Source organism: Eptatretus burgeri, chromosome 16 (assembly GCF_056783735.1).
Source record: "Eptatretus burgeri isolate ZD-2024b chromosome 16, Ebu_testis_v1, whole genome shotgun sequence".
Lineage (NCBI taxonomy): Eukaryota > Metazoa > Chordata > Myxini > Myxiniformes > Myxinidae > Eptatretus > Eptatretus burgeri.
In genome coordinates, this window is record NC_140976.1 from 13,139,064 (window position 1) to 13,162,347 (window position 23,284).

Genomic DNA, 23,284 nt, shown 5'->3' on the forward strand with positions numbered 1-23,284 from the left:
GGGGCTTGGTGACAAGTGGTGAGGAGCTGATGATTGGCTGTGTGGGGCTTGGTGACAAGTGGTGAGGAGGTGATGATTGGCTGTGTGAGGTTTGGTGACAACTGGTGGGGAGGTGATGATTGGCTGTGTGAGGTTTGGTGACAACTGGTGGGGAGGTGATGATTGGCTGTGTGAGGTTTGGTGACAAGTGGTGAGGAGGTGATGATTGGCTGTGTGAGGTTTGGTGACAAGTGGTGAGGAGGTGATGATTGGCTGTGTGAGGTTTGGTGACAAGTGGTGAGGAGGTGATGATTGGCTGTGTGAGACTGTGTAATTAACTCTTGGTGAGAATCGCCAACACACCTTTCCGTCCTTATTTTTCTGCCATCCGTGTTCTTTGAATATCAGAAGAAAAAAAAAAAAAATTTAATTTACAAACAGCCCAACAAAACAGTGTGGCCGGGACCCGCCGTTCGAGGCTACGTACATGTTTACAGACACCGCACGATCTCTCGACCTCGCCATTTAATTGCCTTCCATTCCGCGCATTGAAAGCGCTGTGATTACCCGGGTGTATACACCGCCCAACAACCGTTTGACAGCGCGGCACGGTCTCGTCCCTCGTAATGAGACCGTGCCTCCCTTGTTGACGACGACCGAACCGACCGGGGGTCACGTCCCTCGTCCACGTGCCCGCATGCCTCAGGGCGCTGCCACAGCGATCCCGCCTCGTGTTCACGTTGTTTTCACATTTCAAACACCGAGACAGCGCCGCTCCTCGTCGTGCGCATTCCTCCCTCATTCCAGCCTTGGAATCCGCATTATCCGCTCGTCATTATGAGACGTTTCCATCTCCGTGGAAGCCATTCGCAATAATAGAGAAAACGTCGCCTCGAGCCCCGAGGATGTTTTTCCGCGCTCGGCGACCGGTTCGTGCGGCCCGTGTTGTTGTGTTGTCGAATTGGCGGGATTCGCCCGTCATGGGAGGTTCGAAGAACGCACCAGTAACTCAGTTACTAGCTCAGTTACTCAGTTACTCAGTTGTGTGCAGTAACTGAGCTACCTTTCGTCTGTATGGAACACGACAGGTAGAGCAATTTTGTGTGGACCCGCGATCATTATATAAATGGCGGTTTCGAATTTTATCGTCTTACAATTATATTTTTAACAATCTCAAATGAGCTAAGATCCTCGTCCTCTTAATGATGACGTCATAAAAACGAATATGACGTCATTGTGATGTATCAGGTTTGCGATAAATTACACTGGTCAACAATTTTTTACTTTCTGAATGTTGTCTAGATTTCTACAAGTGAATTAGGGTATTCTGGCACTGTTGAATCAGGAAATGGCATCCGTTTCTCTCCATCAGGTCAGGTTTTTGTGCTAAGTTGATTTGAAAAAATCAGATCTTGTGACAAAATCAATTACATTTTTGTGGCATTATCAGCTGATTTTTGTCAACACATATCATCCTAAACATGTTTTTAAGAAAAAAAAATGTTTTGCCAACAACATTTATTGATTACATGATAGAAACATCGATTACTGTCATCTGAATGGTGGGCATTGATAAAGGTAAGTACAAGTAAATTGCATGTTGCGTCACCACTGTTCAAACTTCAGGGCTTGAACTTCCGTTTCTTCGAACTCCTGGAATGTTCAGCGGCAGGGAGGTCTCTCTTCAGATTCCAACAGTAGTCAGCCATCATGACTGCGTCCCAGCGACCCTGATACCTGGTCTCCATCTCCTTCATGTCCTGATGGAATCTCTCCCCCTGCTCGTCACTCATTGAACCCAGGTTCTCAGGAAACCGGTTCATATGTGAAAATAGGTAGTGCATCTTGATGCTCATGTTGCAGCCCAGGTTTCTGAAAGCAGTCAGCATGTTGTTGACAAGTTCTGCGTAGTTTCTGGCCTTATTGTTGCCAAGAAAGTTCTTCACTACCAAAACAAATGTCTTCCACGCTTCCAGTTCCACTTCGTTCATTGAGTTTTTGAACTCTGGATCTCTGATGAGCTGACGGATCTGAGAACCATCAAAGATGCCAGCTTTCAACTTCTCCATGGTCAATCCTGGAAAAGCCTGGCACAAGTAAGTGAAGCAGTCACCATCTTTGTCCAGAGCCTTGGTGAACTGCTTGATTAAGCCGAGCTTGATGTGCAGCGGTGGGAAGAGTATTCTGTCTCTGTCCACCAGAGGGTCGTTGATGACGTTCCTTTCTTTGCATGGCACCAATTCCTCCCGCACAGGCCAGTCCTTCTTCGTGTAATGCTGAGCACGGTCCCTACTATCCCACATGCACAGAAAACATGGGTACTTGGTGAAGCCAGACTGTTGTCCCAACAAAAAGTTCACCATCTTCAGGTCAACACAAATAAACCACTTATGCTGATCATAACCAATTTTCTCCAGCACGTACTTCACCGCTTCATACTTCTCCTTCAGTGTAGTCGAGTGAGCGATGGGTACAGAGGCAAACTGGTTGCCGTTGTGTAGCAGAACACATTTCAGTGATCGCTTGCTGCTGTCAATGAACAGTCTCCAATCTTTGGGTTCGTACTGTGGCACTCCAAGCTTGAGCAGAAGCGCATGTCATAAATTGGCGCATGTAGGTATTGTACATTCTTCAGAGTTCGTTATTTCAAGAAATACAACTTTTTTGTATCACATTATTACAAAATCTGCCCCATTAACTTTAGTTTTGATCCACGAACTTTATGCTTTGCCTCACCAATTTTTGGAAGATTTTGAGGTTTTATGACTTCAAACTGATCCCTTTTCGACATAATCACCCAGAACTATCGTACCTGAATACTTCTTGTCATTAAAATAATTATTTCCAATCAAAACAATTATTTGACATGACATTTTACCCCCACCAACTTCTTCTAAAATGCTCCACACATGCGTACATGTGAACAAAAATGTAAAAAACGACATGTGGCCATATCTCAAAAACTTGACCTGATTGAACAAAACTAATGTGAGTTTTGGATTCAGCGCATCAGATTCGTCCTAAATCAGCTTAAAAAATGCAGACAACAAATTTGTTGTTGACCAGTGTTATCTGTGCTAATGCCCAGCTTGATTCCCGCAAACAAAATTCAAACAGCTTGCCTAGTTTGGGAGATAATGGTTTCGGCGATTTCCATTCGCGGCGATATTATGACGTCAACTTTTTGTCTCGGAAGAATTTCCAAAATCGGAGATGGTTACTGCCTGCGCGCGGGCTTTCTGCATATACATGGCGAGTTTCACGAAGATCCGATGAAAACTCTGGGTTGTGAAACAAAAAATGTCAAAAAAATAGGATTGACGTCATAAAAATTGATATGACGTCATAGTGATGTATCATATGTGCGGTAATTAATCTCTGATAATGCCCTGTTCAATTTCCGCAAACAGAATTCAAAAAACTTGCCAAGTTTGAGATAATTTTTTTAGGTGATTTCCATTAGCGGAGATATTTTGACGTCATAACTTTTTTTCTCGGAGGAATTTTCAAAATCGGAGATGGTTACTGTCTGCGTGGGGTATTTTTACATATATCCGCCAAGTTTCAGGAAGTTTCGATGAAAACTGTCGGCTGTGAAACAAAAAAGTCCACAAGAACAACAACGTGAGTCAGACTTAGAGATCCTCCAGGAGGATCTAAAAACGCGTTTACAAGGGTTCGGTTCGTCATTTAATTGTCACCTCGTTGTCCATCGAGGCTTGTCTCCGTTCGTGGACTTTGATCTATTGATCGACTTCATCAGGAGAGGAATAAAATCGTGCTTGGTGCTGGTGGTGCCCCCGGTGCGCCACACGAGGTGATTGATCTCCATGACAACGTGTTCGGGTGTTTGATCGGTTTGGCGGGAAAATGGCTTCAATGTCGAGGAGAACCATGAGCTGCACGTGGATATCCTGAATAGGATGACCCCCCCCTCCACCCCCACGTGGTGAGGCTTGTTCAATGTGCTCACAACTACACAACTGATCTCAAGGATCAGGGATCTTGAGTGACCGTCTCGTGTCCACTGTGAAAGTCGATCTACCAATCTAACTATACTACTACAACAACAACTGGTACTACTACTACTACTATGCTACTCCAACTCCTGCTACTACGATACTCCTACTTCTACTAGGTGTTTCACACACAGACTGGTTAAAGTGGGTGTCTCATCTGGTGGTATAAGTTGGTGGACGTTGAAGATGCCACGGTGTCCTTCACAAAGCGTCTGCGAGTTATCTCCAGCGCTATTAATTACCGAATTCCAAATTGCTGCCACAATCAGTCGAGTATCCTGCTTTGCAGCGTTGGGGTGGCGACCTGTCCTGGACTGGAACCCAAGCCAATAAAGCTTCCTCGGCAACCTTATATGCCTAGTAACGGAGGGAGGAGGATAAAACAAAATAAACCAACTACCTCGATTACTATTCCCTCATGGCCCAAATTATTTCTACCTACCTTCCTTCCTTCCATGGACGTGGATTCTTGGAAGAAGTCCAGGAACGATGAAGTGTCAGGGTCCTTCTCCAGGTGGTTCCAATCCCTGCAGGTGCGGCGGAAGAAGGATGAGGCATATACCTGAGTACTGCAGCTCGGTATCATGAAGCGAGATCCATGTCCTCTGGTACATAAGGATGCTTCGGTGAGGTATGCACTCCACCTGATGTCCACCAGGTCACAGCGAATGCGGTACATCAAGGCAAGACGGCTTTGGAGCCGTCTACTCTGCAAGGTGGGCCATCGTCGTTCTTCGAGCATGGCCATGAGACTGCTAGTACGACCCTAGTTACCAGTAGCAGACCGAGCACCTCCACGCTGGACCATCTCGAGCTTGTTGATGTTACGCCGAGTGAGAGGATCCCATGCTGTTGCAGCATATTCCACGATTGATTGGACCTAAGATGTGAATGTAGTCTTAATTCTACTGTTGCATCAGCTGAGTTTTGACTCAGGAAGGTGTTGCTGGAGTTAGCTTTCTTGACAGTTGCATCCACATGGGTGTTGAAATTCAGCTTTGAATCGACTTGGACACCAAGATGTTTGGCCGAGTTAACCTCTTCAAGAGTGTGGTCATGAACGTTATAAGATTGGAGGATGGGTTTCCGTTTGTTGGTGATGTGAATGACCTGGCATTGAGGTGGGTGAAACTCCATCAACCACTTCCTCTCCCACTCCTGGAACATGTCAAGATCCATCTGGAGACGAGTGCAGTCCTAGGCAGATGTAATACGCAGGTAGCGGACGCGATCATCTGTGAAGAGACGTGGTGTGGAACTTGAGATGCTATCTGGGAGATCATTAACAAAGATCAGTTGAAGAAGTGGGCCGAGCACATTACCCTAAGGATCTCCAGATGTTACTTGGGCTTCAGAGCTAAGTTGGCCATCAATCAAGACTTGCTGGGTGCGGTCATGGAGGAAGTTTTTTTTATCCACTCTAAAGTGCAGCCATGAAGTCCGTAGACCTCCTCCTTCAACAGAAGTCCTAGGTGAGACACCTTGTCGAAGGCTTCAGTGAGGTCCAGGAAGATGAGGTCTATTTGTCCCTTCTCCTCTATTCATCAAGCAAGGTCATCTAAGGTGAGGATCAATTGCGTGTCGCAAGATCTACGTTTCCTAAAGCCATGCTGCGCGTCTGTTATTATCTGATGGTCAATGAGATGATGCATGATGGTACAATGCACGACATGCTCACACAGCTTGCAAAGGACTGATGTAAGTGAGATAGGCCGATAATTTGAAACAGATGATCAGCAGCCCTTCTTGAAGATAGGGACGATGGTTGCTTCCTTCCAAGAAGATGGTACACTACCCTGATTCATGGATGCCTGGAAGAGTAAGGTGACTGCAGGTGAGACTTCTTCAGTAGTCTCGCAGGGATACCATCAGGCCCAGCTGCTTTGTGTGGTTTAATGTTTTTGAGAAGCTAGGTTACTCCTTCGCAGCCAACAGTGATGTCATCCATGGTTGGCTGAAGGCTGGGGCCTAGATTAGGTAGTGATGAATCACTGTCATCAGTAAATACTGACGAGAACTGCCTGTTCAAGATGTTAGCTTTATGCTTGGGATCGTAGTGGAGAAGACTTCCCTCCTTCAGCGGCGCAACTTCCATTTGATCACAGTGTTTAGATCTCACCAAGGCTCCCAACTTCTTATTGCCATCTGGGTCACCACTGATGATGTCAGACAGGTATTTGTTATCGATCTGGCGACAGATCTTCTGCATTTCCTTCTTGATGTTGTGGTAGCGATGCCAGTCTATCTCCGTTGTGGTGCTGGGCCATCATGTAGGTGCAGGCTTTCTTACGGCACAGGCGGTACGTTTAGATGATGCGTCAAACGAAAATTGGCTGAATCTGAATGAGCTGGATTTGGAGAGTACATTGTCTTCAACAATTTTTTTTCCAGTGCAGCCTGCATTTCAGTAGCCAGAACTTCTACTGGTGTTAAGGTAGAGTAACGGTCAACGAATTGATCTGCCCAAGCTTTGGCATCAGACCGAATGTTCACCAAGTATCCAAAGACTTGTATCCAAAGAAGGATTTTACGGCGAGGAGGTGGTTTCTGTCTGTACGCTCGGGCACTCATCTACAGGAACACAACACCATGATCACTAAGGCCTGGCATGCCGACACATTGTTTTTTTTTAAATATACAATGTCAAGGCTCGTATAAGAGCTAACACATAATGGATAACAAGGGGAGCAAGAGACAAGAGGGATGGGAGAGGGAAGGAAAAGCAGTGTGGAACAGAGACATGAGGAGATCTGTGGAAGGGAGAGGGATGGGGCGGGGTACACAGGGTAAACAAGATGGACACTACAGGGACTTTCAGGTCCTTACACGACAGGGACCTTCGGGAAGGAAAGCAGGGAATTTGAAGTAGGTGGGTTTGGGGTGGATTAACGGGGTGAGAAAAGATCGTGGTTTTGAATGGGGGAAGATAAGAGATGGTGGAGGGAAGATGGTGTTGCGAGTGTGGAAGTTTGGTCCAAAAGTGGGGAAAAAGAGGCATGAAAGAATGAAGGTGAGCAGTAATTCGTGATTTTGGTAGTTTACCAGAAGGGGGTTGCAGGCGGACCCTGAGTGCCCTGCAGAAATATGGGGGGCAGGGGGTGGACAGATTGCAGACAGAGCAGGGTGAGGTGAGGCCGGAGAGGAGACGGTAGAAGACAGAAAGACCACCGACCTGCCTGCAGTGAGAAAGTGAAAGACCCAAAGACTCAGCCAAATCGCGGGAGATGCCAATGATCCTAAATACCTTGGTTTCCACAGCGTGAAGCCAAGAAATGTGAGAGGTGGGAGCACCAGCCCAGAGGGGAGAGCAATACTCCATCAGGCTGCGGACGAAAGCGTTGTCCATGGTCAGGAGCTCAGGTGTGCCAAGGAAGGAGTTTACATGCCCAGTCGGCGACTGGCTTTGGAGGCCACTTTGACCAGGGAAGGACGGTTAGTTGTGATAACTTTCAAAATGTTATCTCTCCTCGTAGGAAAGTTCACAATCTGCTCAGGTCCCAAGCTGGCCAAATTTGCAGGTCGGAGTCACTGATGTTCTGCCTATATTGGTGAGAGATAATCTACTCCGTCTCCCAGTTGATGTCGGGTAAATTCATATCTTCGCAAATCCATACAGCTGCACGTGGGTTTGAGTTGCACAGATGCTTAATGGCTTGATTAAGGTTATCCATGTAGCTTAGGTCACCACTAGATGGTTGATACACGGAGGCAAATACAATATTGTGGTTACCATTCATCACTTTAACTACTATGAACTCAGATTCAGTGTCGGTTGGTATCTATTGACTGTTCAGACTGGTAGTGGGTTTCCTTGTGGGTCGGCTTGGGAACGTTTTCGGCCAAGTCTTTCACGGACTAGCTGGACTGGTCTGATGTTCATCTGAAGGTTATTTCGGTAGGAATTTGTAATTCCGTCCCTCTGTCTGTCACGCTCTTTTTGTTGGGACGGCGTTACGTCTGAGACATCATGACGGTATTAGGTCTTTCGTAAGGTGAGGCCTCTACAGACGTGCACGCCATCCAGGTGTCCAGCACTCAACCCGTCCGATCACTTCGCTGACGGCAGTTGAACAACATAACCCATGTATCTGACAATCTGACGTCCATATACGACGGGCTGAATGCCAGATCTGAAGCGTCAGGATGACGGTTTTCGGAAGATGGCGGTGTAGTAAGATGGAGGTGTAGTAAGATGGTGGTGGAGTAAGATGGCGATGGAGTAAGATGGCGTTACGTATGGGACATCATTGTCGTGTCAACGGTGGCCGCAATGACTGACTGGTACAATGGCCACGAGCCAGAATGCATGTCCACTGCCACGATACGGTGCTAATGGGACGATGGAGCACCAATTCGGTGCCGGGCGCCTGATCTCTGATTAACGGCCAAGTGGAGCTGATGAGGTGCATGACATGGTCTTTTATAAGTTACTGGTCATGGATGTGCCAAAAGCAGTTCTTTAACGGATGTGCCAAATTTCAAAGGCGATCATGACCAACAAAATTCACCCCAAACCAAGTGTATCTAATAATAATGGTCACATGGGGGATGGGAATACAAAAGAAGTAATATTGTTGCAAATCTGGAAGCCATTAGCACTCAACATTCAGGTCCCCATAGCTCAGTTATTTCGATAAGTAAATGTGGATAGATACTCCCTTTCCCCTATGTCTAATGGGAATTAAGTGTGCATGCGCTGCAAAGCTATTTTATAGATAGGATTTTTACACTTACTACAACTTCAACAACACCTTCGCAGGTTCGCAACACCTACAACAACAACACCTTCGCATCCCCCTGTCGCCATAACGCTCGCGGTAGGCAGAGTTTAAGGAGGGACCTTGCGGCAGCTCTCGACCAATCAGGGGATGTGAGCGAAGTTGCCATCAGTCGGCCAATGAGCGCAGCCCACGCAGGACAATGTTACTCTCCCTGTTTGAGGGGCGGTCTGCCGCGACGGCCGCCACGCCCCCCGGTCCAATCAGCGGACTTGGCGCCCATTTTGGCCAATCACGGGGGCGACATGCGCATTTTGCACGCCAAAACCATCCAGTGAGCGAGAGCGGGTCCATGGCAGGCGGCTCCTCCCCTCTGGAGAAGGGGTGAATAAGTGTTCGGGGATGTTCTGTCTGGTGGGAAGAACGTCAAGGTTGCGTCGCCTCGTCAGCCTCGTCTGACCTGCCGGCGTTCTGTCTGATCCACCTAACGCGCCGGCTGGCGTCCATCATTGCATTGTGTTGCTGGTTCGAGTCCCACCGAACCGGATCATCGAAAACTGCACGAGGCGGAGAGGTGCGAGACAGATTCTCTCCTTCGGCTCACCTTCCCTCCCGAGCTGAAGGGCCGAATAAAGGGAGATCGCCAGACACGCCTGTCCAATGAGGAGGGGAAGGACACGAGATGGAATCCTCCCACCTGTTAAGAAAGAGGGAAAATTGTGTGGGGGCGACCGGCTGAGTGAGTCTTCCCGCCGTGAATTGCCTGCCTGCGAGCCGGAGGAGAATCGCTTGCCTGCTTGCCTAGCTGACTTGCTTTGCCTGCCTCGTCGCCTGTTTTGCCGGTGGAGCATGCCAGCGCCTGACGTTACCCTCCGTACCTGGTGCTTGGAGCGGCATCGTGTTGTGGGTTCGAGTCCCGCCGGGTCAGATTGTCCAGAACCGCGCAAAGCGGGAAGGTCCAAGCCAGTCTCTTACCTCCAGCTCGCTTTCCCTCCGAGCTGGGGGTATCAATAAAGGCCGCGGCTACCATTTCTTTTTGGGGGTGTGTGTCTGTGTGTGGGCCCGTCTTTTAAGTAGAAAATTTTAAGTGCCGTGTGTGTAAATTGCATTCCTTTTATTCGGTTAACTCTGCCTTCTTGCGTGCTCCCCTGCCCCATTATAAATAAATATCCCTTTTGTTAAATGTTCCAGCTCGTTTCTGTGTTTCTTTCATTGGCTTGGCACGGTGTGTATTGGTAAATAGCGAGGCTGTAAATTATTCATTTGGACCGATGGGCCTTGGTAACCTCCGCTCGGGTTACACACGGTTCGGGCACAGTAACGGCTCGTTCCGCTCGAGGTCCGTCGAGGGTGTGAATTCCCCGGTAGCTTTGCCCGTGTGGGTAATTAGGTATATTGAAGTTTGGCAATTGACCCTACCCAACGCGGTCAAATTATTGGCGATTCATGGTCCTGTAAGGGACCCGTGCCTTTCGGACTTATCCAAAAGGCACCACCTCAATTCCGGTGTGTTGGGTGGAGCCGACTCTACTGCTCCCTCAAGCGGTCATGCTCGCCACCGATACCCGGCCCCGCAACAATATACCGTATTGTATGATTTTACCCCATTTTGGCGGCCATTTTGGACGCCATCTTGAATATCGCCAGAGTGACAGGAATTTTTTTTTGTTAACATCTCAAATGTGTAATAGGACCATAAAAGGAAGCCATGAGCACACAACATTCAGGTCCTATAGCTCAGTTATATCGATAAGTAAATGTGGATAGATTGCTCCCTTTTCTATTGTCTAATGGGAATTAAATGTACGTGCGCTGTGCGTTATTTTAATAGTTAGGATTTTTACACCCCTTATAACAACAACAACACGCCTTCACCTCGCTTCCTCACACTGACGCCATTGTCGACGTGCGTTCGACCACGTACGTGGGCAGAGTTTCCTCGGCCACCAAAGCTCTGACTCGCCCCGGAGAGATGGAATATTCCCCCCGACCAATGGGAGGCGTGAGACGTCTCAGACACCAACGTTCCCACGAACCCCGGACCAATGGGAGGTGAGACGTCTCAGACGGCAAACTTTCCCACAACCTCTCGACCAATGGGAGGCGTGAGACGTCTCAGACACTGAAGTTCTCACGAACACCGGACCAATGGGAGTCGTGAGACGTCTCAGACACCGACGTTCCCACGAACCCCGGACCGATGGGAGGCGAGACGTCTCAGGCGGCAAACTTTCCCATGAACCCCGGACCAATGGGAGGCATGAGACATCTCAGACACCGATGTTCTCACGAACCCCGGACCAATGGGAGGCGTGAGACGTCTCAGACACCGACGTTCTCACGAACCCCGGACCAATGGGAGGCGAGACATCTCAGACGGCAAACTTTCCCACAGCCTCTCGACCAATGGGAGGCATGAGACGTCTCAGACACCGATGTTCTCACGAACCCCGGACCAATGGGAGGCGTGAGACGTCTCAGACACCGACGTTCTCACGAACCCCGGACCAATGGGAGGCGTGAGGCGTCTCAGACGGCGATCCTTCCCACGACACCCCAGCCCACAGGAGAAATGCAATATAAGGAATGCCAGGGCCTTGGAAAGAGCGTTAGGGTTGGGCGATCGGGTTCGAGGTGCCGGAGATCGACTCATCTAGTCTGGTCGGCTTGGCAGCGATCGGGTTCGAGGTGCCGGAGATCGACTCGTCTGGTCTGGTCGGCCTGGCAGTGCTCGAGTCGTCTCTCATCTCGTCTAACTGGCATCCGACGCTTTTCCTCCATCCCTGGTGCTTGGAGTGGCATCGTGTTGCGGGTTCGAGTCCTGTCGAGCCGGATCGTCGAGGATCACACGAGGTGGACAGGTCCAAGCGCAGGCTCTGGTCTCCAGCTCCCTTTCCTCGAGCTGTAAGACTTCAATAAGGACCATTAGGGTCCATTTCTGTGTGTGTGTGTGTGTGTGTGTGTGTGTGTGTGTGTGTGTGTGTGTGTGTGTGTGTGTGTCTGTGTGTGGGCCCATCTATAAGTAGCAACTGTTAAGTGCTTTTTGCTTGTACATTGACTGCATTTATCAATATTTGGATAACTCTGCCCTTACGTGCTCCTCTCATTTCTCTATTGTTAAATAAACAACCCCATTTGTGAAATGTATCAGCTCGTTCGTGTCCCTTCCTCCATAGGCTTAGCGTGCTGCGTGTTGGAAAATTAGCCAGGCTGTTGCCGCTGTAACGGGACATTTGGACCGACGGATCTCGGCGATAAACCGCTCGGGTCGCACACGGTTCGAGTACGCTAAGCGGCTCGTTCCGTACAGGTGCCGTCGAGGGTGTGGAGACTCGGTAAATCGCCACGTGGAAATCTCGGTATTTTGAAAGTTGGCAAATAACCCTGTACTACGTGGCAGAAATATTGACGCTTCACAGTCCGATAAGGCACCCGTACTTTTTTGGAGTTTTCCAAAAAGGTACGATCTAAATTCCGGGTGATCGGTGGAGCCGACTCTAGTGCTCCATCTAGCGGTCGTGCTTGTCGCCGATACCCGGCCCCGCAACAATATTAAATGATCCCCGACCCCATTCCTTTGTGGGTGCAGGGAAGTGTTTCAGGCCACCATGAAGAATGTCTTCAAAATGCTAACAGGATTAGGACAGCACTGGGCAACGCCAGGTACCCCTGCTAGTATTGTACTCTATAAAGAAGAAAGTATGGGAGCACGTTGATGACATTGTAGGGTTCATCATGCCGCCAATCGTCACTTTCAGTGCATTTTTAAAATCTTATCTCCTCGTCCCCTCTGTTGGAGTCCATATTCAGCAGGAGAGTGCACTTGTGGAAGAAACCACCAAACTTTGCCCAGATGACCTTTCATATGCCCTCTTCAAGTCTGATCTAGGGCAGACACTTTCAACTTCGTTAACACCTCCGAATTGGCAGAAATCCAAGATGACCACCGCAAAACTCGGCTGCAACTGGAATTCGACATATCTCAGCAGTTACTGCTCCAAATTAAACATGTTTGGGATGTAGATTGATATTTCTGATGATCATTAATCGAATGAACTATGTTTCATGACCATACGAGGTCAAGGTCACATGGAAATGTGAAAGTCACTGGCATTTTTTTTTTTTTACCGAAAATGAGGATAAACCGTATTGTTACGCATTTCAGAATCGGATACGACTAATGCATACAAGCATCTTGGTCCTCAGACAGTTATTTCCCTAAATGCATGTCCAGGATAGACCCATCCCCATGTCTGGTGGGATTCTAACTTTGATGCATTGGAGAAGGGTATATAACAGATTCCCTTTCTTATGGGATGGCCTTTTTTCTCTTCATGACACATTCATGCACGGGAGATAGCCGTTAGCCCAACAGAGGCTCGTCTACCCCCTTTCCATCAGGACACATTGGCTTGGAGGTGGACGATTTATTTACATCTTGGACTTACAGGACATTTGCTTAAGCACACCGCGGGCTTTTCCTGAGCAGTTATTCTGACGGTCAAATATGGCTGTGGATCATTTACCTCACCCACCTATCTTTCATTGACGTTCGACACCCACATCTTTCACTGACGTTGAAGTCCACCTTTTTCCATCGACGTTTGATGCCCCATTTGGCAGCTCTATAGATGCTGGCTGACTGTTGTTTGTGTCGGGCTGAACGAGGAAGGAATTATCACGAGGTTGACGGTTGGTCACGTGCAACGATGCGCCAACAGACAATGTGGATTTGGCTGAAGTCTGCTTGAGGCTCCGCCCAGACTGGTCGCCTATAAAAAGGACAGGAGGACAGTTTTTCGGACAGTTTGTGACAGCTGGGTGACGGTTATTTTCAGCTCCAGTCAGACGGTTGGTGAGCTGGCGACAGACAGACAGTCGGTTTGTGAGCTGGCGACAGACAGACAGTCAGTTTGTGAGCTGGCGACAGACACACGGTTGGTGAGCTGGTGACAGACAGTTGGTGATAGCCTCAGTGCCTTTCAGCTCCTCACAACTCCTTACAGCATCTGACAGCTCCTTACAGCTGTCAGTTGGTTGCAGCTCCTGCCGGTGGGTGATGGTTGGACCGGTCCTGCTGGTTCTGCTCGAGACCTGCTCTTGGCATACCTGATTATTGGCATCCCTGGTTCCTAGGGGTGATGACATGATGTTCATTGGTGTGCGAGCCTCCTTGCCGGTGGATGCACGGCAAGGCAGGGCACTGGCAACGGACCAAGTCACACTCACACATTTCGGGACATTCTATCTGATGCACGACGACTTCTACCTTGGTAAGCCGAGACCAGATTTCTCTCCCCTTGAATTATCTGCTGGGTACCCTTGTCTCGTGTTTAGTTGTTAAATGAGGCATGGTGATAAGCATCTGCTCTTTGTCTGTTTTTCTATCAATGCCTGTTTAATTCTTCAATTGCTTGAGATTATTTTGATTGATTTGAATTTACCTATTTTCACCACAAAGAAATAAAAAGTTCTCCAGTTTATTTACTTTTTCCTTATTAATAAATTCCTTATTGATGTTTCAACCTGTCCGTGCTTGTCCTTTTCTTCCATTGATCCAGCATTGTCCAAACCTAGATAGACTGGGAGGTCGTTCCCAAACTAATTAACCTGTCATAGTCGGCACGCCCCAGCGGTAAACGCTCGGCCGCCCTGCTTAAGATCTAATCAATATATGATTGGTGCATTGCCGAGGGCACGCTTCCCATTCGGGAAGCCACGTGACCTCTAGTTAAACGGCAAATTAGACGCTGGACACTGGAACTCATGGTTAACTGATTGGCGCTCGTGGTTGTAAAGCAACCCACCGAACCACGAAGTTAATTGTGAGTGGTGGCCCCAGGTCCGGCTCTTCGGAGGAGAAACGGGGATTAACCCCCTCATAATACACTCGGTACCCGTGGACGTAACAATATACAGTAATGCCCCGTTTCTCGTGGGGGTTACGTTCCAAACCTCCCCGCGCTAAGTGAAAATCCGCGATGAATGGACGCCTCCCCAAAAAATCGACTCGTCTGGTTTGGTCGGTTTGGGAGTGATCGGGTTTGAGGTGCCTGACATCGACTCGTCTGGTCTGGTCGGTTTGGCAGTGATTGGGTTTGAGGTGCCGGAGATCGACTCGTCTGGTCTGGTCGGTTTGGTAGTGATTGAGTTTGAGGTGCTGGAGATCGACTCGTCTGGTCTGGTCGGTTTTGAGGTGCTGGGTACGAGCAGTGCTCGTCCAACGGCGGCAAACCTTTTTCCTTCCTGAAACATATCGAGCACCTTAACCTTCTCCTGGAGCGTCAGGACCTTCCTCTGGCGCTTCGGTTCCTTGCCAAAAGCCTTAGAAGGTGCACGGCGTTTGGGCGCCATCGTGGGGCTTGGAGAAAAAACGTAGAAAATATTCGAAGTTCACAAGCGAAACTTTGTCTCGTGCGTTGTGTGACTGGTCGAGCACCACGCGTTATAATTTATTGCTTAAATAATTTATATTTTATATATTATTACCGCGATGTACCGGGGGAATCCGCAGAAAAAATTAGTTACGTTCCAAGGGAAAACCCACGATGAACCGGGGGAGCGATAGGTGAACCGCGATAAAGCGGGGGTTGACTGTATACCAGCAACCACTGCACCAAGTTGGATATACTTGATATGTATGAGTAGATTGACATTCCTGGCAGTAGATCAGATGCAAAATGATTGATTACCTTGGGAGGTCAAGGTCACGAGAAAAGGTCAAGGTGATATGTTGATAAAAACATCACAGCTCACAATTACACTTATTTGGAATGAAGACAGGCAGTTTGGTTGTTGATCTTACATGGCCAAGGTCAAGAAATCGTTAAGTACAGTGGTTGGACCTCAATGTTTGCCAATGCTCAGGTGACTACATCAGGCAGAACGGAATCATTGATCAAGGCTTCCCACATAACACGGACTCGTTACTGTCATCAAGTAACAGCCCTGTCGTTCGCTATGCTTTGACAAGAGGCCTACACATCATACATCAATGACTGCAAGGAAAATGATGATCATCCCATCAATTTCGATTTTCGGTGCAACAAGATGGCCGCAGATTCACCCCAGTTAAAATACTGGCAGACAGCATCCGATCTGGATTTGCTCTTGCTCAGATTTGTGCAATCAATCTGTGTGGGTGACTTCCAGCTGCACGTACATACAGACCATGACTGAGGTTGCTCAAATCAGAATTTACCAGTAATCCTCAGTGGAACGAACTCGATCAGAACCCATCTGTAACACAGAGTGTAACCCACCTGTAATCCCGATCGGAATAAACTTGTAAACCCAATCAGAACCCACTTGACCTGATCAGAACCCACGTTTGATATCAGATGGAAATCAACCTGCAATTCTGATCAGAAAACACGAGTAATCCCCATTGGAACGCAGTTGTAATATCGATCGGAACACACTTTTAATACCCATAGAAACCCACCTGCAATCCTGATCGAAACCCACCTGTAATCCTAATTGGACTCCAACTGAAATCCTGATCGGAATCCACATGGAATCGCCCCCGATAAGTCCAACCATCCATCCATCAGGACCATACTCTGTGCAGAGCATTGGTGCTGCCTCAGCAGTCTCCTTGGGCTATTGGGCACAATCCTGGATGGGTCACCACTCCGACACAGGATACCAGCATGCTGGCACTCATTTTGCCGACCTCAGACAGATGACAGGCAGACTCAACCCCACCTGGTATTAATTGAACAGCCGAGCGGATTTTAACTCAGGATCCTAGGATCCCAAGCCCACCACCCTCACCATGAAGCCAACACGAGGCATACCCGATAAAAATTCACCTGCAATCCCGATTGGTGAACCCCGCTGTAATTTATTGATTGGATCCCACCGATAATCCCGATGGGAACACAACCGTAACTCTTGATCGCAGTCCTCCTGCCACCCCGATCAGAAATATCCACCTGTATAATCTCGATGGGAACACACCTGTCATCCCGATCCTTAGGCTCAAAAATGCGTAAACCCACATACAACAGTTGCATTGTCTCCAATGAAAGCGTTGTCCTTCGGGGGGGTCTTGACCCAAACCAATCTGGGCGATTGCCGCCAAAAAGCTTCGCCCAAAAGCCCTGGTGCACCACTCGTGACACGACCATCGTCACTTTCCCACACCACCGAGTCCCTCCCACCTGCACGACGGGCGCGTCCTGATTGGCTCTGAAATACGAGGCGAACAAACCGCGCCGACCAATCACAAAGCGCGGTCGCTTTTATAGCAAGGTGCGCACGACAGGAGCGACGAGAGAGGACAAGGTCGCAAGGAGGGTTGTCCGTGGTGGCGACGAAATTGATTGATTGATTGATTGATTGATTGATTGATTGATTGATTGATTGATTGATTGATTGATTGATTGACTGACGCTGCAGAAAAAGTGAAGGCTGGGAAAGGAGAGGACACGAGAGGGGGAATCACCCCGTGGGGGGAGGGAGGGGTGCACGACATCTCCACGACCGTCCAGTGGCGAATCTCCGTTCGCACTCGGCACTTCGCCCCCGGCCCGTCGTGGCCGGCCAAGCCATGAGCTGTCCCGATGTGATGCATCAGGCTCACGGAACGGCCACGGTGTACTTTCCTGGACACAGCTACCCCACGTACGGACACGGTGCACAGGTACGCCATCGCACGTCACAAACACCACCGGCGAGTCTTGCTTTGTGACGTGAATGGAGACTTTTCCCCCAAAAATGCGTGGGATCGTGACGTGGTTAATTCACTTCAACCACACACACCACACCTAACAACCGGTAAAACCTGATGCGACGAGTTAAAAAAATAGGTTTTAATCGCTTCTCCCCCATCGCATGGAAACTTCGACGACAAGGTGCAGCAGGTATTTGGGAATTGGTTCAATTTTCATAAAAAGTGTTTTTACGAATCGAACACGAACTTGTGCGAATGTGATCTCTGTCTCTGTCTCTCTGTCTCTGTCTCTGTCTGTCTCTGTCTCTGTCTCTGTCTGTCTCTGTCTCTCTGTCTCTGTCTCTGTCTCTGTCTCTGTCTCTGTCTCTGTGTCTCTGTCTCTCTGTCTCTGTCTCTGTCTCTCTGTCTCTGTCTCTGTCTCTGTCTCTGTCTCTGTGTCTCTGTCTCTGTCTCTCTGTCTCTGTCTCTGTCTCTGTCTCTGTCTCTGTCTCTGTGTCTCTGTCTCTGTGTCTCTGTCTCTCTCTCTGTCTCTCTCTCTGTGCTGCCTCTCGATTTGTCCCTCCATGAATCTGCGCGTTCGTTTCGCAATGTGCGTCTCGAGCCGGTTTTCGTGCCCCCGGGGCGAGCGAGTCACGTTCGCTGCCTTGAGGGCAGGGCGCGTGTTTGTTCCCGCCTGGTGAGTGGAGTGATGGCAATGTGAAGGGACAACATTATATATATATATATATATATATATATATATATATATATATATATATATATATATATATATATATATATATATATATATATATATATACACACATTCGGTCCGAATCCTTGAAGTCCTTGAGACAACGAGCACATGGAGGAAATGGAGGACGACCAGACTTGGAACATGGAGGACGACCAGACTTGGAACAAAAGGAAAATTCGGTGGTGGAGTCTCTCTCGAACCAGGTGCCTCAATCGTCGGTCTAATGGATAGAGGTCACCATCACGTATCGCACTGAATCCATCATGAGATGAAAACTTGTTCTACCGATGCAAACAACCGCGCTTTGTTGCACATACAGTACATTTGGTGCCTTTCTCGAGCACCTGTTCCCAAATAGCAACCATACCCATAACTCCCCCCCCCCACCCCCACACACACACCCTCCTCCCCTGCATCCTTTCTCCAACCCCACGACCCCAACCTCTCACTTCTCAAAAGCCATCTCTTCTCTTGATCGTTGTTTATTGTTGCTAAACACTCCCTCTCGCCCACATCACCCTCCCCCTCCCCTCCACACCTGACAGAGGCCGCATCGCATGGAGAGCCCAAAGGACGTGCAGGTCGACGCGTCACTGGACCCGGAGTCGGAGCGCGAGGAGCCGCGTGAGGCCGAGTACCTGACCCCGCGCTGCGTCCTCTTCACGTACTTCCGCGGAGACACGGCCAGCGTGGTGGACGCGCATTTCAGCCGTGCCTTGGGGGGAGCGAGGCCGCCAGTGCGCCCCTCCGCCTGCCCGGGGGGCTCCAAGGCCGGCGCGGCCTCTGCGGGGCAATGGAAAGGTCGGTCCGTCCGAGGGGCGACGCGGGCCAGAAATAGCGTGCTTTTTATAGCGTGCTGTCCCCCTGTCTGTTCGCTTTGGTACACCGTACACCGTTCGTGCTGTCGCACCGTGCGTGCCTCACCGTCACATCACGCTGTTCTTCTTAATACGGCTCGACGTCATGCTGGAAAAGTTTGCGAGCATTTTTGGGTTCCGAGTATTGTGAGCGCGGAGGGCTGGCAGTAGAGAGTGTAGGAAACGTACTCTCCTCCGAGCTGTCTTACCTGGGTTTGATCCCCGACCCCAATGGACACATTCCATCCCTGATGATTTGCGGGCAGGAGGGAAGAGCTCCAATGAGCGTGCCATGCTTCTGAGGGATGTAAAGCCGGGTGTCCCACCTGCGAGCACCCGCCGGCGGACGTTGAACAACCCACGGTGTCTTTTGCAAAGAGTAGGCGAGTTATCGGGAGGAGTGGACAAGCACCCTGGCCAAATTACAAATTCAATCTGCTCAACATCTGGGCTGTCCAACCGGTTCGTGAAAGACTTGGGCCAAAAACAAAAAGAAAAAAAAACAACCTTCTCGGCCGATCCCACAAGAAGTTTTTTTTAACTACTGGGACCATTGAAGAAGTCGTATTTTGAACACTCGTTTGTAATACTCTGCCACGTTACATATAATTATCATGTACTTGTGCACGTTTGAAGACATCTGCAAAATTTGTAAACTGGGCGCCGCTCGGGTTAACTTTACCTTTCCACTGAATGAACTGAATCAAACGTCACAACTCTGTGTGTTTTGAAAAATTCCCCAACCACGATCTCGCACTCTTCTGCTTTCCTAAACTTTCATGTGCTTCCTCGATCGCGCATACATGCGTGCGCTTTCCAATCTCACGTCCTCCACGTTTTGAACCCTTTCCCATATTTCCACTCTCCACGTTCCGTACACACTCCTTACGAACCCTCACCGTGCACACTTTGTCCCTCTTGCTCTCCTTGCTCTTTCGGATCCCAAGCTTCATTTTGTTTTCAATCAATCCCTTGCTCTTTGAGATATTCCATAACTTCGCTCAACGCTGCAGCTGACAAAAGCTCACAAATCGTGCATTCACGCTTTCACCCTTTGTCTCTCTTCAATACTACACTGTACTCCACACCCCTGACCCTCCTTTCTCCAGATGAGAGTTCCTCACTCACCACCCAACGCACGGTGCAGCCCTCGGCGTTTTGGAGCGGAGCCCCCCCTCCCGGACCCGGCGAAGCATCTTCATCAGGACCTTCTGGCGAGCTCTCTTTCACCGCAGCCACGTCCCTGGCCACCCATCCCGGCGCGGCCCCGGCAGGCATGTCTGCGGTCGAGCACGCGTGGCATTTCCACCTGCCGGCGGCTAACGCGGCCGCGTACGCACACGCTCGGCCCGCCCTGCACGAGCTGTACCCAGCGCACCTCGACCCCCGCTACGGACACATTGTGGCGGTGCACGGGCACGGTGCCACTCCCACGAGCTCTTGGCACCCTGCATACCCCCTGGGGGGAGATGCACCACAGGGTCTTGGTTCGATGGACCCAGGTATGCACAGGTGCACAGACATTTCCGTACGTGGTACGTCTTAAAACTTGATGACCTGTGAATCAGATGAACATTAGTCACATTTACCCACCGGTATATATCACTTCTCATGCCACCGTTGTAAATGTCAACTACAAGATGATAAGTATAATATCCGATTGTCATCGGTCACCGTTTAATACGTACACGCAGTTTGGGAGGATGTCACGCTTTTGCACCGATTTATGGTAAGTAGCACTTGTATTGGCTTTTACACCTCAATCAATGTGCCTGGAAATAACTAATGAACGAAATATGAAAATGATCAAATTTAAATGGTTAAAGTTGTCTCTTTGAACGAGGGACCAAAAATGAATCTGAACATCCGAGGATACAACGCTGATGGAAACGGCTAGTCATCATCATTGTCCCGGCCCTTTACAAGTCCACACAGGGATGCTTATTTCAGGCTTGATAAAATGGATCGAATTACGCGTCACAATCGTGATGTTCCACATATTGTTTGTCACAACCAAAAGGTCATAAAAGTCACGGAGTTGCTGGTAGGGCGTGTGGGGTGCCACCGCTCATGGCACACTTATTCAGACGTGGAAGCTCCGGCGGACATACAATTCCGGCCACGAGTCGAACAGAAGCAATGGGGTTCAGGGGGAAACGTGGAACTTAAAACTCACTTTTCAAGCATTTGAGTGAATGGACCGTCCCGGTGGATCTCCGTGTTCCTCTCTGTACTTTCTCCTCGTGGTCATCAAGTGACTTGATGTGTCTGTGTCTGTGTCGGCTCTCCGTCCGCGCGCAGTCTCGCGTCTCTCCCATGCACGTACGTGCGTCTACTGTCTGGGCTTGTGTGTCCTCCCATCCATGTACGTGTCTCACCGGTCCACGGCTACGCATCCATCGGTGCTCATGTCTTCTCTTCCAATGTACGGCCATACACACCTCTCCCATCTCCGATAATATGTCTCTCTCCAGTCTCCTGTCCTGCTTCTAGTGCTTTGATGCAAAAATGATTAATTTTTTTTTTTAAATCATGTCGTGTTCCTGTCCCCACGTTAAAAAAATTTAAAAAAAATAATAAAAAATTAAATTTGTAAGAGAAGTACGCGTCATGCCCGAGTCCAAGCAGTGTGACCACTCCTCATTTTCATAAATTCCAAGGTGAGCCAATGAAAAAAGCCAAGAATTCACAATGTTTCGGAAAAGCGATGATAACAGAAAACTTAGACGCCAAGAAAACTAAGACGCCAAGGTGGACAACGAATAGCCAAGATGTTGTTAAAAAAAAAGCCAAGGAGTGGTCACACTGAGTCCAAGTACAATAATTGGTCAAGTCTTTTGTGGATGCCTTTAACCGTACGGGTAGTTTGGCCATTTGGCCACTTACACTATCTATACGTTGCGTTTCCACATGCAAGTCGTGCCGTGATGAGGATACTGTGACCACAAAGCTCCAATGGAAAGAACGCAGAGCACGACATCCATCCCGTTAATGCGTGAACCCTGAAGCAATCCCGTGAACTCTCGTTCTGACCCGTGTGCACGGGAACCTTCTGCAATGGAGTCCATCACGTGTCGGATACTTGATGTTCAATCATCCTTGTTCACCGTACCGTTCGTATTGAAAGGATGTTGTTACAAATTGACGAGTTTACACGTAGTACCACTTACATACAAGGTGGTGTGTTTCCGTCGTCATTCCATTCGCCGATTCCACCTTTGTATTGATCGTGTTAACAAGTGACATTTTTAAAAATGCTACCTTTTTTGAGCTCGTTTTTTCCTCCTCTTTTTTATTTTTTTTTGTTATTATAGGGATACAGCACTCCGACAAAGGGAAAGACCTTTTCTGGTTCTGAGAAGCCTTACCGGAGCCAATTGCTTTCGACCAGTTGATGATTGTTTGCTGTTTCTTGATGTTAACCGGTGCATAAAATGCCAAATCCACTTGCCCGGGCCACGCCCATCGTTATGTGCCTGAATCACCCACGTGGAGGGTTCCTCTGTTGTAAGATGTTTTGATAGTTTTTATTTTTTTTAAAAATAGCATTTTCCTTATCTGCTGTTCATACTTTGGTTGTTTGCAAACAGTGAATTTAGTTTAATGGCTTTTCGTTTAAAAAAAATTTTTTTGATTAATGTACTGTCGTACAGTGTTTATTTCTCGGCCCTGTATAAATATATATATATATATATATATATGGAGAGAGAGAGAGAGAGAGAGAGAGAGAGAGAGAGAGACAACGGTGCTCATTGAAAGTGGACGAGTTACGTGAATGGCTGTTGCAACGATGTACTTGTGACGTCACAGTGGCACGGGCCATCTCAGCAGTCCGAAGTGGTATTTGGAATCTGTCCATCATGCGGTTTCTCTGCTCACCGCCTTAAATTATATAATACGACGTGTTTACGGAAAGGCTCGCGTGTAATTTATATTGTTTCCGATTGTAATTTGTTTGTTGTTCAATTTTTTTTTTTTTTTTGCAATAAAATCCTCTTGCGAGGGACGTCTCGTCCGAGGACTGGAAGGGTCTTGTTTATGAATGGCGACCACGTGATGGGTCTCGTGACGTCATATGCAAATCGACGCGTTACAAGCCGTGGCATAATGCGGTGAAGCTGACTAAGTTGGCATTCATCTTCCTATTTTTCAATTTTAACAACATAGTCCAGGCCCAGAGGTTCAAAATGGTCCAGATATATTAGGACCCAAGAGAATACGTGTCCACGGTGTGGAGAGTGATATGTACAGTATACCTGTGGTCGGTGAGATTTCGATCGAATGTTCTGGATGAGGTA

At 48.5% G+C, this 23,284-nt stretch overlaps 2 protein-coding genes across 2 annotated transcripts; one reads left to right on the forward strand and one right to left on the reverse strand.

Annotated features, from left to right (window-relative positions):
* Positions 1 to 245: 245 nt before the first annotated feature.
* LOC147010546 (uncharacterized) lies at positions 246 to 18,786 on the reverse strand. Its single transcript, XM_085859808.1, has 2 exons — positions 18,668 to 18,786; positions 246 to 2,268 (listed from the first exon to the last, which is right to left on the reverse strand). The coding sequence occupies exon 2, from the start codon at positions 2,046 to 2,048 to the stop codon at positions 1,602 to 1,604; it is 447 nt and encodes a 148-aa protein (XP_085715934.1). The 5' UTR covers positions 2,049 to 2,268; positions 18,668 to 18,786; the 3' UTR covers positions 246 to 1,601.
* On the forward strand, positions 16,987 to 23,001 carry LOC147010547 (transcription cofactor vestigial-like protein 2). Its single transcript, XM_085859807.1, has 4 exons — positions 16,987 to 17,363; positions 18,675 to 18,930; positions 20,096 to 20,488; positions 22,301 to 23,001. The coding sequence occupies exons 1-4, from the start codon at positions 17,271 to 17,273 to the stop codon at positions 22,342 to 22,344; spliced, it is 786 nt and encodes a 261-aa protein (XP_085715933.1). The 5' UTR covers positions 16,987 to 17,270; the 3' UTR covers positions 22,345 to 23,001.
* The last annotated feature ends 283 nt before the right edge of the window (positions 23,002 to 23,284 follow it).